Source organism: Panicum virgatum, chromosome 5K (assembly GCF_016808335.1).
Source record: "Panicum virgatum strain AP13 chromosome 5K, P.virgatum_v5, whole genome shotgun sequence".
NCBI lineage: Eukaryota > Viridiplantae > Streptophyta > Magnoliopsida > Poales > Poaceae > Panicum > Panicum virgatum.
In genome coordinates, this window is record NC_053140.1 from 56,150,501 (window position 1) to 56,166,856 (window position 16,356).

The window sequence follows — 16,356 nt, forward strand, 5'->3', positions numbered from 1 at the left end:
TACAACATTAATTCTGCAATGGAAATTTGATAATTAATGTGCAATTCAAAGGATTACATGTTAGCTCTACTGAATTGGTTCACTGTACCATTGGCTACAACAAAACTCCAGAGGGGTGGACATGGAACTGTTTATACGAGATTGATTAAATGCTACAAATTAACATGTACTGATGTACGGAACTAATGGATTGGATCAGGACTGGATTGTACTTTACATTATATTTGCCCGGTTATCATTTCAATTAGCATGGATTAGCATTAGAATACGCACTTACACAAAAAAGTGAGATGCTCCTGAAAGTTAGTCACCTTTTGAGATGACAACAAAGACATCATCTAGTGACCACTTCCTAATCTCCGACTTATGTTCTGGGTTAATGATTGCCTGGTCAGTGTTAGCAAGGCGGTACCCTATCACAATCTCTTCTCTCTCACGAGCCCTAACCATTATATCAAAGAAACTCAATTCCTCTTGCTCATACAGGTAAAATTCAGCAGATCGAATGCACATTTCATTGCCCTGTAACATGCAAAGGATAAAATAATCAGCTGTGAGACATGGCAAGCTGGGTGGTCAACAGATAAAGGAGAAATGGGAGAATGCATTTTAGAAAAGTACCTCCTCAGCAAAAAGTTCTTCAAGAACTCTGTTTATTTGCTTGTCTTCTGCTACCATTGCAAGAGCCATACTTACAAGTTCATTTGACAAAACATAATCGCTAATTTTGGAGACAGATACAAGATTTCTTGTTCTAGAGTCCAGTATTTCACTGATGATTATAGATTTGTCTGATGCATGCTGCATTTCCCGAATCCAGGCACTGTGACAGAAGCCATTGTAACGGTGAGGTGATTTCAGCTCCTTTGATGGAAGACGCTTAGACTGGAAGGCAAACATCAATAATGCATAAGTCCTTCATTTATACACTTTTATGTTATAATACCCAGCTGCCTTATACTCACCTGAATGTCACGAATTAGAAGAAGTGTAGCCAAAGAACGTGAATCAGAATGTACGATGGAGTCCTCCACCGACTCATCTGCAAGAATTAGAATCTGTTGTTTCAAAGTTAGCATTGGAGATACTTCTGCGGAGGTAAATTAGCAATTGGAGAAATATAATCACAGCATGAATATGATACTAATGCTTTAACTCTATGTAAACAAACCAACTTGCAGGCTTCAAACTTTTATATCAGTTATGTTATGAAGATCTAAACATAAGATTAATGAAACTTAGTACATATATTAAACAGACTATTTCACACAATTGCAAACACAAGATTACATGGACGCCTGAAGCTTCAACTGGAATATGATAATAACGGATCATTCAAATATGTTATTACCTCGCTGTTGATTCATGACTTATTATTTTTTTATCAAACTAAGATTTTTCAAAATTTCCTAAAAAAGAGCAATTGTACTTACCGAGTCAAATGTCTCCAGAGGCAAGTTTTCCAAGTGCCGCCTGATGACAGCATTCCCTTCTTTATGTACAAGTTTAATGTTTGTTAACCCACATATATCCAAACCACCATCAGTCAGTTTTATCTCCCTCTCCTTCTCCGGCACCTCATTGAACATCCATAATTCTGAACCTGGAGCAAGAAATGCTTCCAAAACCTAAATAAAAGCACTATGTTTGTTACCAAAAGTATGATTTATCAGACATCATTCAGAGAAAATAGTTTATTAGAGTTACCATTATCATATCATGGATGTCACGGCGCCAACCGCAGAACAAAATCTTCTCTGGATATTTGGGAGGGGTCGGTATGTTAGGCAGGAAACCCTTATTTACCTGAAAATAGATCACATCTATGAGGTAAAACTCTTGTTGAACCTTAGTAGAAATGAGGAAATTCACCTCTGGTAGTGGGGCAGGAGCATAAGTATCATCGTCTTCTGCAATAACAAGGACCTCATCGCCTTCTCTTAAAACGTATTCATCATCGGGATTCATCAAGATCTTTCCGGCTTTTGAAGCAACTTTGACTCCACAGGGTACAGCATCAGGAAATGAGATCAAAACATCCCCAAACCTCATGCCATCTAATTCTGGCCATCTTTTAATATAAAACTCTGCATTTTCAAATCCCAATATATCTTCCCATATCTGCAAAAGTGGTTGAGGGGTTAATATTGAGTGTGGCAATCCATATCAAGGTGAAAAAAATCAGGGCCAAATTAAATGTGGTCTACCATGGAGCTTCAAATTTCAACCGCATAATAAGTGAACATTGGAATAGACTCCGATTTAAAATAAGGTCAAATGTCTAACAGCTGTAACGCATCTAGGTAATGCCTTCGATATTATGAGTATTTGTGTATATGTTATACATGTGTATTTGTGTAAAGAGAAAAGGGATACCATACAGAAATCCTACAATACCATGATTCAAGGAAAGTTGCAGAGGTTAATATTGCTCAATATACAACCAGAGTAACACTGAGATGTACCTGTGCCAGGCCAGGTTGGAGTGCGCACTGTATCATCAAACGTCCAATCACATCATGAGCAACAACTGTTTCGATTAGTTCACCTCCCACCAGTTTCACTAAGGGTTCATTGTCAAGATCACTCATCTCTACAACAACATGGCCTCTTAGACCCTCCTTTACTCCAGTCAGACTCAGCACCACTCGCAAAGCTCGTGCATCGCTCTATGGGACACAAAATGTAAGCATATGGAATAATATGATAAGCTCCACAAATATTAAATGTGCGTAGAACAAAACTACTAACTTGGTCTGCGTTTTCATCAGATGCTAAAACAATAATAGCACGCGCTTTAGAAACAGAAACCTGCCAAAAAAAAAGAGAGGTCTGCTACTGAGATGAAATCATCAAAAGGAGTGCTGCATGGTGCATCGAGCAGGGACAAAAAGATGAGAATTCTTAAGCTCCTACCTTTTTCAAATCTGCAATAATTAGAGGACTGCCACTCCTACATATAACAGATGTTCCCATGAAGTCAAATTCTAGCTTTGCTATGTCCATCTCCATCTCTTCCTTGTCTCTTTCTGCCAGAACAACAACTACACCACCACCAATACTCTTATTTGCTATAGCTAGCTGCTTCAGAAGAGATCCCTGGTCCAGTACAGATAACGTAAGCCAAATTATTCAACTTTATTAATGCTTACAAAAATAGAATTTGGTGTTTGCTGCACAACTTCTCGCATTGATATTAGAGGATAAAGTACAAAAGAATTGCATATTTATCTGATCAAATACATTTTTTTACATACTAAAGCAGTTTTCCATCAGAATATTACCAGCTTGTCACTCCATCCGAGGATTAGTATATGGTTGATCTCTATCACCTCACTTTTCCCCTTACGCCAAGAATCTACCTTCTCTGATATTGCATCTGACACAAGCCCAAGCATCGTGGCAAACACCAGCATGCCCCCAGAGCTAATTGACACAGACACAATCCTTGGACCCAGGCCAACCTGATCGGCATGGTTTCCAGAATCTGCCACAAAAGTCCAAGAAAGCCAAAGAGCCTCCAGGAATCCACTGCCACTAACAACATACAGTGCAATCCCACCTGAAGCAATGAGAATTATGGTGGCTAATAGGAGGGCAAGAAGCTTTGCATATGGGTGTCCTGAGAAGAAGACATCAACTTTATAGGCAATCCTCTTCTTGAGAGGCACTTCTTCCTCGCTACTTCTCGCCCTCATGGAATTTGTTTGTCTCCGTCGGAGCTGATCAATGTACTTAAACAGGAATAACGGAACTGCAAGAGCAAAGATGGTGCTAGGTGGAGCCAAATTCCAATTCCCCGATTTGATAAAAGCAGAGCCATGGTTCCTGTCAATCCAAGACACCTTTTCAGTATCCTTACGGTCTCCAGAATTGACATCACTGCATGATATGATCTTTTCCTGGCAAAATATTGAAGACTTTTCAATTGTTAGCGGAATGAACTCTGATGCAAAGCAGTTAGCAGAACAAAATTTCACACATGACAAAGAGATAACCTGAAGTCCCATAACTTTTATCCATTGCCAAATAGCGAGGGCAGAGCTAGTGAAAGTTACGACCAACAACTGCAATAAAGGGAAATGAGCCAAAATAGCAAATGAATTGTGAAAGTTACGACCAGCTTTTATGGCAGAGGCATGCTACAGCTAGTTTGACTTACGAGCGGGAGATACGGAGAGAGATCAAATCGCGGAGCCCGCGAGGGCGGAAGTGGAGGTGGCAGCGGCCTCCGCTCCTCGAGCAGCGCCGGGCGCTTTACCACGGAAGCTAGGCTCTTCTCCTCCTCCCTCTTCGAGATCGCCACCCTCGGAGGCACGGTGGGGTTAGCGCTCCAGTGGTCAGCACTCGTCGGGGTCTGCTGCTGCTGCCGCGGCGGCCGTGGCCGCGAGGCGTGCGGCCCGAGGAACGACGGGTAGCACCAGTCGCGGTCCAGCACCCCACCGTTGGGCGCCGCGTAGGAGGGATCGTCCACGGCGACGGTGAGCCGCCGCGGCGCCGCGGACGCCCCCGCCGCTGACGCCGGAGGCGGAGGGAGGGGCGCAGTGGAGGAGCGGCGGACGAGGATGCTGTCTCTTACACCAACTCCGCCGCCGCCGCCTCCTCCTCCTCCGACCCTATCAGCGGCCAATATGGACGCCGCGGCGGAGCCGGAGATGGTGCGCGACTTGGTGAGCTGCGGCCGCGGCGGGCGTGGCTCGGGGCTGGCCCCGCCGCTGGCCCTCGGACCAGGGCTCGGGCTCGCGGCCTCGCCCCCGTCGCTCTCCGCCATTAGCAGCGAGCTCAAGCTCCTTCCCCTCCCCTCCCTCCGGCGCCCGCTCGGTAATAATAAACCACTCCTAAATGGCCCTTTAACCATGTGATTGCTTATCCGCCACCACTAACCCCACTCCCCCAGCGCCTCTGACTCGCGGGCCACCCTCCTATCGGTCCCGCCTGTCAGATGCATCCACCGCGTGATGCGAACGGTTTGGCCCCTAGCTTATGGAGGCACGTAACGTTAACTGTAACTGCTGCTACAGTGCCGGCTGCCGAGAGAGAGCAAGCGGGGGAGGACGGAGGAGGAAGCAGGCGGCACAGCAGCGGCGGCGATCGCACGGGAGTCACGTGCGGCGCGCGTGAGTGGCCGCAAAGGCAGCCGATCGCGGGATCGCTCGTGCTGCCTGCCCCACCGGAAACCCACTTGGCCCCTACGGGGCTATCTCCACAGTCCCCATGGGGCCCGCAGAGCGCAGTGGACGAGATCTTCGCGCGGCCGTTGTGGGGGCCGGCGGGCGACGCCGACGCGAACGCGACCGCGCGGTGGTGGCGGGACGCCAATGTGCGAGGCATGTGACGCCCGCGGCGGGTCGGGCGATCGGGGCCGTCGGCCGCTGCCCTCGCCGGCGAAGGAACCGGATCTCCACCGTCCGCGGCATAGGATACTGGCAATGGCATTAGCCTAGTGAAGTGTGCCTTGCTTTTTTTTCGCGATGAGCACATTTTTCATTAAGAGAAAAAAAAGTTTAGTTACAACGAAGTTAGTTTCCGAGAAAAAACCAACTCAAGAACCGAGAGAAACAAATATAGTATTATATAGCTATTGTTGCGCGACCTGTAGACCCCCCCAAAAACAACTACCGCTGGACCTAAACTTTTGAGACCAGCCTGGTACCAAGCTAGAAGCTCGTCACCCACCCAAGTGATGGTGTCCTCAACCGTACGAACTCGCCGATCAAAAGTTCTATCATTCCTCTCCTTCCAGAGCAGCCAGCAGATTAAGACCACTAAAGAATTGAAGCACTGTCTATCATCCTTTGCAATCTTTTTCCTTGAATCACACCACCAGGCGACAAGGCGAGTTTGTTGAGGGTCCGAAAGAACAGCTTCCCAACCAAGCTTTCGCAAAACTCCAAACCAGACTTGCTTGGAAAAGGGGCAACATAAGAGCAAATGATCAATTGTCTCTCACAGTTGAGCACAAAGTGCACAGGAGTCGTCTTCCTGTAGCCTATGTTTCTTTCTACGATCGGCAGTCCAGCATCTGTCGTGCAGTACCAACCAAATGAAAAATTTGCATTTGGCAGGCGCCCGTGCTTTACGAAGTAGTCTTGCTCCCTCAATCGGATGTTGACCAATGAAAAAATCTGAATATGCAGAGGAGGTGGAGAAGATCTTGTCTGATGTCCACTTCCAGCATAATTTATCCGAATGGCCAGCCAAGAGGTGGATGTCATGTATTAGGTCCCAGCCACGCAGATACTCGATAAGAACCTGCACCGTTAGCGCCCCCTTGATATCAGAGACCCAGCAATTATTTTGTAAAGCTTCAGCTACAGTTCTCTGTTTTCTGACTCTGTTGTCAACAGCATTGCGAAGACAAGGAGCAAGATCAAGTAGGGACTGTCCGTGGAGCCAACGATCCGACCAAAAAAGTGCCATGTTACCATCTCCCAGCTCAATCTAAATAGACTCTTGAAACATGGCCTGAACAATAGGTTCCTCCTTGGTGGGTAGTTCTTGCCAAGACCGGTTGCCCTCAACTCGCCTCAACCATAACCATCCCATGCGTAGGGTGTAACCAAATCGTTACAGATCAAGCAAACCAAGTCCCCCCCAAATCCACCGGCCTGCAAACTCTTGGCCAAGCCAATAAACAGTGTCCTCCCTTAGCCGTTGAGGCTCCTTGCCACAGGAATCCTCTCCTATAACCATCAATGCACTTGATCACCCAGGGAGAAAGATTAACTGCCAACACCGTGTGTGTTGGGATAGCAGATAGAGTGCTTTTGATCAAGACCGTTCGGCCAGCTCGGTTCAGAAGGTTGGCCTTCCAAGTAGGCAACCGGTTCGCGACCTTGTCGACCAAAGGTTGCAGATCATTTTTGCCAAGCTTTCGTAGACCAAGTGGAATACCAAGGTAATGAATTGGGAACGGATCAATTTTCCCTAGGAACGTGCTAAAGAGAGTAACAGTAGCCTCCATGTCGCAATGTATGGGCAAGATCAAGCACTTAGACAAGTTGGTCTTGAGCCCGGAGCTTTGAGCGGAAATTTTCAAAATTATCTTTGTAAGCACCAAGTCCTGCTGTGTTGGTGCAAGAAAGATGACAACATCATCCGCATACATAAAGGCCTTGTCTTTGATCTTGGGATGGAGTGTCCGAAACATGTCTTTAACATCCGCCAGTTTGAGTAACTTATTAAGGCCCTCCATAACCAGAACAAAAAGAAGTGGTGACAAAGGGTCACCCTGACGAAGACCTCTGGCGTGGCAAATTCTCCTGCCTGGCGACCCATTTAAGATAATTCTTTTGCTTGAGGTCGACAATAGAAGTGCAATCCAATCCACCCATCGTCTCGAAAAACCAAGATGTTGGAGTAGGCCTAAGAGAAAGGTCCAGTTGACAGTGTCAAAGGCTTTAGCAATATCAATTTTAACCAACGAGCTTGGAGTCTTGGTACGATGCAGCAGCTTCGCTGTTAAGTGCACAGCTCTATAATTCTCATGAATGAGACGTGACCGGATAAACGCACTCTGATTAAAACTAACCAGATTGTTCATGTGTGGCGCCAGGTGACGCGCCAAAACCTTAGTAAGCAGTTTTGCAAAGCTGTGAATTAAGCTAATGGGCCTGTAGTCGGTTACAGACTCAGCCAACTGTTTTTTCCGTAGCAACACCATGTAAGCCTGGTTCACTAGGTGAAAGCTACGACCATCAAGCGACCAAATTGCCTGAAAGGCCCGTAAGATGTCTTCTTTGATTACTGACCAAGCTGTTCTAAAGAACATGCCATTAAAACCATCCGGCCCCGGCGCTTTATCAGCTGGCATATCAGTGATGGCCTGCCAAATTTCCTCCTCAGTAAAGTGTGCCTCGCTTAACCGCTTCAACTAGCGATAAATCTGCGCGTCGCGGCAGGAGGTGATGGGTGCCGGCCATGTGCTCGTCAGGGCCGGCCCTGTAGTGTTGGCAGGCGGGGCAGCCGCCCTGCCCCCCCCCCCAAATCGCAGGGCCCCCCGATCTATATGCATGCAGTATATATATACGAAGGTCAAACTGTGATATGTTGTCCGTCTAACAAAAACTGCAAACAATCAGCCGATCGATACTGAGGCCCGCCCATCTTCCATTCTTCCTAGAGTCAAAAAAGAAAAGAAATGCTTGTTTGTCTCAGCTCCTCATTGGCTCTCCCCCTAACTGCCTCTCTGCAGTACACAACCGCACCCAAATCGCAGGTCGCTCACTCCCTCGCCCTCGGCAGACTAATTTCCCCTAACGCTTGAAGGAAGGTTGCAAGGATCGATCCCAATTCCCAAATTGATTAGAACTCGATTTAGTATCATATTTTTGCATAATCCTTTTCTTTTTTTTGCTGTAAAATCTCAATCAGTATTGTAATCTTTATTTATTTTTGTTCTAAAGAGTTTTAGTAGAATTTTCATCTGTTCAAGGGATAGGAATTGTTCAAAATGATTGGGTAAGCGTCGCCATCGGCTATTTGCAAGTTATACTTTTGATGTAATTATATGCAACTGTTTTCTCCATATGAATTTTTTTTATAATGCATCAAAATTAAATTTGCAACTGATATATAAACTAGTTGGATGTTTATTTTTATTGGGGGCCTCCAATTTTGGTTTTGCCCCGGGCCCCAAAAAACACAGCGCCGGCCCTGGTGCTCGTGCATCGTCTGATGGCTGATTCTTTTTTTTTTCTTTGAATAATTGATGGTTGGTTCTGAGGGGAGATCTTTCCATGATCCTTTGTTTATTGAAAGTAACCCTTTTCCGTTGCGGCCTTGCGGGGTGACAACAGACACATGAGTGACAGACCAATGCAGGGAATGGGAATCATGAAGTATCAGTTTATTTTTTCTCATATGATGCTAGCCAGTTTCAGAACAAATCAACAGATCTAGAAACTTGGAATTTCCCTTAAAAATCAGACACCCTTTTTTTCTCATTGTGCTCTGCAAATAATTTGTAAAATATAGTCCAGTGTGTCTAGCTACAGAAATCAGGGACTGGATGGTAAACGTTTTAAATACCAATTCCTATGATTCAGTGACTATGGTGTGACAAACAGCTTTACGGATTGCGGAGAGCTAAATTGTGAAAAACTGGACGTCTTAATGAAGCAGGAGATTGTTTTTGCAAATTTTGATACAGCTTCTGACCTCTTTCCCCCTTCTCTTTACTTACACACGACCATGCAGCACAATGAGGGACAAGGGTGGATCTAGAGCTCCCCTGAACCCCACAAGGCCACAAACAAAGGAGCCCCCCCCCCCCCCCCCCCCCAAAGCCATCCTTCCATTTTGAGAAGAAATGAGGAGGAAGAAGAAAGAAAAGGAAGAGGATGGAGAAAATCAGTCCCCCTTTAATCTATTCCTAGACCCGCCACAAATTGTTATATCTGTGCCACAAATTGGTACCGGTGGAGATTGGAGGATAAGTCATTGGATTCTAGTGTTTGAGGTCAGAATATGCCAATTGTTTCCCCTTCATCTTATTAAAAAAGTGGATCATAATATAAAAGAGGATCATAATAATATAAAAGGGAAGAAAACAATTTCTTAGGAGTCATCACATATGAGGCTATCAATTGGGTACGGTTATGGACCTAATTGTTGTTTCTCAACTCACTTGTTAAACTTTTATTTTCGCGTAATGTACCACATTGATAAAAAAAAGTATTGGAACAAGGAGAATAGCGAGAAAGATGCCAAAAAGAGAAATATGTGGGTAAAATACTGTAGCAACAAGATTGTAATGACAATGCTGCAGAGACTTGATAAGTGGTTGATTGATCCCCTCTACAAAATCGCCAAGCGAGAAAACCACGTGCCTTCGCGGCTTTATCTCGAACTCCATTAAGCTCATCACTGACACGATATCAATTCAGAAAATCCAACATACGCAGCCGTGCCGTGCCCAAGTCCAACACCGGTTCAACACTCCAACTCCAGTCAAGTGCTTTATCTCGAACTTCATTAAGCTGAACGCTTACGTGGTCCAATAGGAGGCGCCTTGCCGTGCCCAAGTCCAACACCGACACCGGTTCTACACTCCAACTCCAGTCCAAGTGCTGTACCCACCGGTTACGAACCCCACATTCTCGCGACACCAGTCACTGGCTACTCGGCCCAGCCCAACACGATCGAACCCGAGAACGCACGAGGCACAAACCTGCAGGCGCGCAAACAGAATACACAAACCTTCAGGCGCCGAAGACGATCGAACCGAGCGCCAACAAATTTGAAAAAACTCCGGGTGAAAGAGGGCGACGAGAGTTCGAGAACCCTAGCCATGGCCGGAGAGGCGGGAGGAGAACCCCGAGCGTGGCTGGCCGTCGACGAGACGGCGGCGGCCTTTATCTCCCGCTCCCGCTCCTCGCGCCCCCCAATTATCCTCCCTCCGCCGCTCCACCGCGCGCCGCTACGCCCGGGCAACGTCGTCGAGATCGCCGGCCCGTCCAACTCCGGCAAGTCCCACCTTCTCATGGTAAGAGAAGCTCCATTTGGGTCCAAAGTATGATGCAAATGGCGCCAACATAGTGCCAACTGCCAAGCTTGCAATATTATTATGAAGGGGGAGTGTCTTCAGTAAATTTCAGCTAGTTTTGGTCGCAAAGAATATTTACGTGAAATAAACGTATGAGCTATGGTGTGTATGATTGACTGTGTAATGCAATGTATATTAGGTGCTACACTTAGCACTGGAGATCTGCAGGACCTTCAGGGAATTGAAAAAATTGCAATATTAGGACTGCAAACATTGACCACTCGTGATTTTGCCACTCCCAGTGAATTTCTCTCAGGAATTTGCACAACTTTGATAGGCAACAATAGTTACTGACATTGGCGATGCTGAAGCACAGAGTTCCTTTTGAAAATTGGGAGCATAAATGTTTGATCCTCTTCAGAGTTCAGACTTGCAATGCTCCAAATGAGGGCCCCCTTTTTTCAGAAGATAAAATACTAGGCTGGGAGTGATTCTCAAGAAGAAAAAAAACACCATCGCTTTCTATTTTTTGTGGAAAGCTAATTTCAGTGTTTATTTGGTATCTAGGCTGCAGTGCAGTGCATATTACCAAAGGAGTGGGAGGGCATCTACTTTGGGGGCCTGGGGAAGTCGGTCATGTACTTGGACCTGGACTGCCGGTTCGATGTGCTGCGTCTTGCCCGAATTCTGAGGAATCGAATTGCAGAGTGTCAGTAGGTTCCATTTCCACTGACATATGCAAGAGCCTGGGTTCAATGCAAACATTTTATAGGCTTTACAATTTCATCAATCTGCACTGCATACCCTTCATAGAGCCCCTTTCGCATTTGATAGGTTCAGCACATCTAAGAAATGGAGACTTTGAAAAGGATGGCACCAAGGACGAATTTCAGTGTTCTTTAGAAGACACGCTGTTCTCGGATTGCATGCAGCGTTTCTTGTATGTCCGTTGTTACAACAGTTCTGAATTTACAGCTGCTTTGAAGGCAAGTTCTCTGTGCATATCTCAGAAAGTCACTAGCCTGTTTGCATGCTCATATATATGTTGTTCACTGCTTCCTTGAGCTGTTGTTAATAAAAAAAAAACAAGCAGAATCTTATAACAGCTGGTCTATCTTATACTGCTTGCTTCTGACCTATTGAACCTCTGGAAACAACTGGCTGGATTGTTTATGGTGCATAATTGGTGAACATTAAAAAGGTTCCATTCCATGGTTAGCAGGACAAGAGTGTATAGTTGCTCATTTCTATTGGCCACAAGTGTAACATCTGTACTTCGAGTTTTTTTTTCCTTGAAGAGACGATATTTACTGACAGCCAAGAATGATACATCTTACACATTTAGCAGCACATGTTTCTGAACTTTTTTGATTTTTTTTTCTTTTGTTAATCTTGACCAGCAAAATTGGATTTTAGTAGGTATAAATGTGACAAGCTTCATGTAGCACTGGATTACTAAAACTGAATTTCACTCTTACCACCATATGCTCAATCATCTTATTTCATGTACTCCAGACTCCAAGCACAATGTTCCAGAATTAAGATAAAAATTTCCCTCTCTAGACTGAATTCCATGTTTTAGATCCATGCACACATTACAAGAAAAGCGTACATACTAAAGTATTTGACATGGTTTGTCCCTAATTCTTTAAAACACCACTGCGGTTAAGAAATTACTAGGGTCATTTGGTGAAAATGAACCTGGCAATCTACTTGCCATACTTAGATAAATCATATCTTCATCTACAAGATCCATATGTTCTTATTTCTCCGGTTTCATTTACTTTACAGACTGTGCAGTCTCAGTCAAGGAGTGAAGTTCTTGGTCTTGGCATATATTTTGTTATGATAGACAGATATTTTGTTACATATTTTTTGTTAATTGCATTTTATACTAGACCCATTGCATCTTTTGCTCTAAATGGTCCTATTATAGTTATTGTCTTATTGCTGTTGCATAGAAAATAACAAGTGATATTTATTAACCTTTCCTCTTTTTTTTTTCTTTCAAAAGCAGATAACTTGCTTCTCTGCTTATGTATTTTCATTCCTGCAGTGATGCACCTTCTAATACTTTCCCTTTTTGACAGCATTGGTGCTTTCTATTGGATAGATCGTGCTTCTCAACCTGTTGGAGAGAATAAAGGGTGATTTGAAAACTATACCTCCACAGCAACAATCGATTTGTCATTGCATGTTTTGTTGATTGTCATTTGACTCATTTCATCCATTATGTTAAGTCATTCTGTCATTGTCGACATCACGACATGTGACTAACCAAAAGAGCGTCCTATACTTCTATAGTTCTATGTCTCTGTTCTAAGAACTTCCTGCATATATTCGGATAAAGGAAAAGAGCGAGTAGTTTGGCTAGGAAATTTAGCCACTACAATACTGTCTGGATTTTAGAGTAATGTGACAGGCTGACAGTTATACCATGTTATAAAAATGCTAACAGTCAGCAATGACACTAAATTCTATTTTGAAATGAATCAGTTCAGCATCAGTTCCTTTTTAGCTAAAAGGCTTATGCCACAATTTTATCTCTGTACTTTTGGGCCAACTACAATTATTGATGCAGGAAATCACTGCAGAGCGTCACTGAAACTGTTATCCATGAGGTACGCAACTTTTTGCAACTTCAACCTGCATTGGTGTTGGTCATGAAGGCACCCATTTATGCAGAAGTCACTACAACAGCAAATGACTTCAATAGGTAATCAATATTCTTGGCTTACTTTCCTGTAAACAATTTTAGTTTGTAAATTTGTATCTCGTGCTGCCATGTAACTGTAAGATGTTAGAACTGTATAGCAGTCATAATCATTCTAACTATTCTCTCTAGTTAGTGCAATGTTTTCAGTTCAAGCATTATGTCCTTGGGTGAATCTTTAATCTCTTTGAAAGCTTGAGATCATCAAACACATATATCCAATTTAATTTGGTTGCAAAATTGTAGTATGAAATGAATCGTCAAATACTTAATCGTTATCACTCTTAAACATTTCAATAAATTATTTGTCTCCAGGCCAATTGCACTGTTTTTTTTCTTCAAAATATATAATTTGGGCACCTCACCTGAAAGTGCTAGGTACTTTTTTGTGGTATTTAGGGGTTCTTCGAAATACGTGATGGAGGATTCAACCGTTTTGAGATATTCAAGACTGGAGGAAGAAAGAACTCTCTTATCGGGAATATATGCCATCAATATGGCAGGTCTGAGGGGCGGATCCACATGGGGGGCTAGGGGGGATTAAGCCCCCCCTACCTCCCTAATACCCATGGATACCCCCCTAAGCCCCCCCTTTATTATTTGGATGAAACAATGAAGAGGAAGAGGGGAGGAAGAAGAAGAGAAGAGGAGAAAGAAGAAGAAAGTGGACATGATCCCCCTCTACATTTTTAGGCTAGATTCGCCACTAGGTCTGTGATAAATTGATGCTTAGCTTCTTTTGTTGATGTGTACTCATCCACACAGTGTACATTTTCCCCAATTTTCTATATATTGGAATAATAATAAATGTATAACATGCTAAAATTTCTCTGAAATTGTGTTCTTGCAGTCCTTTGTTACTCACAGGATAAACCTGCAAGGTATATGTTGTGAAGTCTATTATATATATGATTTAAAATTTACTCTCTTGGTCACTATAATCCTATTAGTTTTATTGTATAGTAGAAGAAGCAGAAGTTCCCTCTGTGCATGAAAATGAGGTGCTTTCTACATATACTTCTGAGTGGATGCAACCTTCCCTTAAAACGAAGGAGAAGTTTTCTATTGTGGATGTAAGATCTTGCATCTCATATTCCTTTTGCTTACTGGTAACATAACAATTTCCCTAATATGGTGCAAACTTTGATTGGTACCATATTTCTTTTAATTGAGATGATTCCTTTTCAATTTTAGGATGGTGCTATCCTTGTACAGTGAATTTACCAGTCTCTGGCTTTGTGCTGATGAATATGACCTAACTCGTGGAATCTTTGTAAAGAAGTACGCATGCGCACAGGATATGCTGTGTTAGTATCTCTATCTTGGTTCTTTGGTATTGTATCGCACACACACAAGTACTTTCCATCAGCATATTTGTTTCCATTTGTTAATACATACATATAGTCATATGGAACAATTTTGAACTTCTCTTGTTTCCTCACACCAAATGTACAATTGCCGTGGCTTGACTTTAATCTTGCTGTAATAGCTAAATGTGACCCGAAAGGCAAATAATAAACTCACATAACATCATTATTGCAATTTTTCACAACATAAACTTGACAGTTAAGTAAAATGATGGGTTAACCTTTTATTTCTTGGCTTTGGTGTTTGGCATTACATAATGAGACCTGGCATTATAACCTATAACATTCCTGGGAAAAGCAACCCATTTTCTTTATACAAACATTTGTCTGGACCATTTGCTGTTTGGTACCAATGGTATGCAAATTAACTTAAGCGTTTGTTTATTCCAAGTGCATGAGGTTTCTGTTTCTGTAATCATAGGAAGTACACAAGATACATTCCCTGTCACGAGGAGGAGAAAAGAAGGCATAGGATGCAGAGACATTAAAGCTTCAGCTACTCAGGTATGATCTTGATCTGAAAGACATATAAGTCCCAAAATACCATCCAATTGATCATGTTGTAAGTTGTAACACACCCCATAGCAATCTTGGTGATACACCTGTGTTGGTTGCCTCCGTTCAGAGTGATTTTAAGGGTTGATGAATGTTGGAACTTGGAACTCATCCTGAGGCCAGCAATGAGAAGGCCTTCATTTGAGGCCTGAGAAGTTGGGAAACTCATTTTTACATAGCATAAATAGTTCAATTTGATTTGCTGATTTATTCAAGGCCTGCTGATTGGTTGTTTGCTGTGGAAACATTCACTATGATTATCTAGTGTATTTTGTCCTATTCTGTGTCATCATGTACTATGCAATAACTTTGTTGAAACATCTCATTTTATGCTGTGAATCTTTGCTTGTTTCCTAGATAGAAGTTTGTTTTCATTCCGTGATTTCCTACTCAATATTTAATAGTTATATTGGTTGTACTTTATCCTTTTTGTCAATGTCCTTGCATGCTCTTAAGTTCCAGCTCGTGTTTCCCTCGACTTTTTGGTGATCACAAAGTTGCTGTACCCATATTTTTTGGTGTGGTCATTTTCTCTGCCACTCTAGCACTGGGTTTCTCCCCATCTTTTATTGATTGTCTTTTGTCAGTCAGCATGTCAGCTGATGTCCTAGTTATTCAAATTATAACATCAACGATGAAGGTGAGGAAGGAAGCCAGCGGCCATCGTTTTCTGCCGGCCTTCCAATTGACGTGTGGGGACTCTTGAACTGATGATGAGAGCATGTCATTTTCTGTTTTTGGCTTATGTGCACAAAACAATCCTTCCCCAGACCCCGCACAGTGCGGGAAGCCTACGGCACTGGGTACGCCCTTTTTTGGCTTATGTGCACAAGTGACCTACTTAAGAATTAGTGGCGATGTATTTTAATCATGGTTATGTGTTCGTGCTAGGAATGAAACTGCTGTAATGCTGATTTTTTTTTTGTACAATTTCGTTTGCCGGTCATCAAGTGTCTTTGCGCTATGTATCGACCCTGTGCATCAGGTCACCTCATGGATCATAATTTGTGTAAAGAAGAGTAGGCTGTCTATGAGCTGATGCTTCCGTTAAGCTTGTGATCCAACGTGTGAACTGGACTTTTAAGCAATATGGTGGAGACGATATTTACTGGACCTTTTTGATGTCAGAATCAAGGGTAACTTTCGAAGTGACTGAAGCTCACACAATCCTCGTGCGAGGGGCTACGTCCAAAAGAGCCCTATCTCGTGCGAGAGTTCAGTGTAGTTTTGCCGCC

General features: G+C 43.4%; 1 protein-coding gene and 1 pseudogene across 4 annotated transcripts; one reads left to right on the forward strand and one right to left on the reverse strand.

Moving 5' to 3' along the window:
* Nucleotides 1-7: 7 nt before the first annotated feature.
* On the reverse strand, nucleotides 8-4,811 carry LOC120708800 (probable ion channel POLLUX). 4 transcript variants are annotated; one of them, XR_005689482.1, is made up of 12 exons: nucleotides 4,163-4,810; nucleotides 3,999-4,067; nucleotides 3,285-3,902; nucleotides 2,917-3,099; nucleotides 2,752-2,811; nucleotides 2,466-2,669; nucleotides 1,873-2,121; nucleotides 1,708-1,806; nucleotides 1,434-1,628; nucleotides 966-1,042; nucleotides 622-885; nucleotides 8-522 (listed from the first exon to the last, which is right to left on the reverse strand). XR_005689482.1 is itself a non-coding variant. In XM_039994215.1 (12 exons), exons 1-12 carry the CDS (start codon nucleotides 4,769-4,771, stop codon nucleotides 304-306), a joined length of 2,862 nt encoding a protein of 953 aa, XP_039850149.1. In that variant the 5' UTR covers nucleotides 4,772-4,807; the 3' UTR covers nucleotides 8-303. The 4 variants fall into 4 exon arrangements, 2 of the variants coding, with proteins under 2 accessions (XP_039850149.1, XP_039850150.1); XR_005689481.1 differs by having other exon boundaries at nucleotides 622-823; nucleotides 966-1,058; XM_039994215.1 differs by having other exon boundaries at nucleotides 966-1,058; nucleotides 4,163-4,807.
* A 5,272-nt stretch (nucleotides 4,812-10,083) lies between these two features.
* LOC120708803 lies at nucleotides 10,084-15,454 on the forward strand (annotated as a pseudogene).
* Nucleotides 15,455-16,356: the final 902 nt, after the last annotated feature.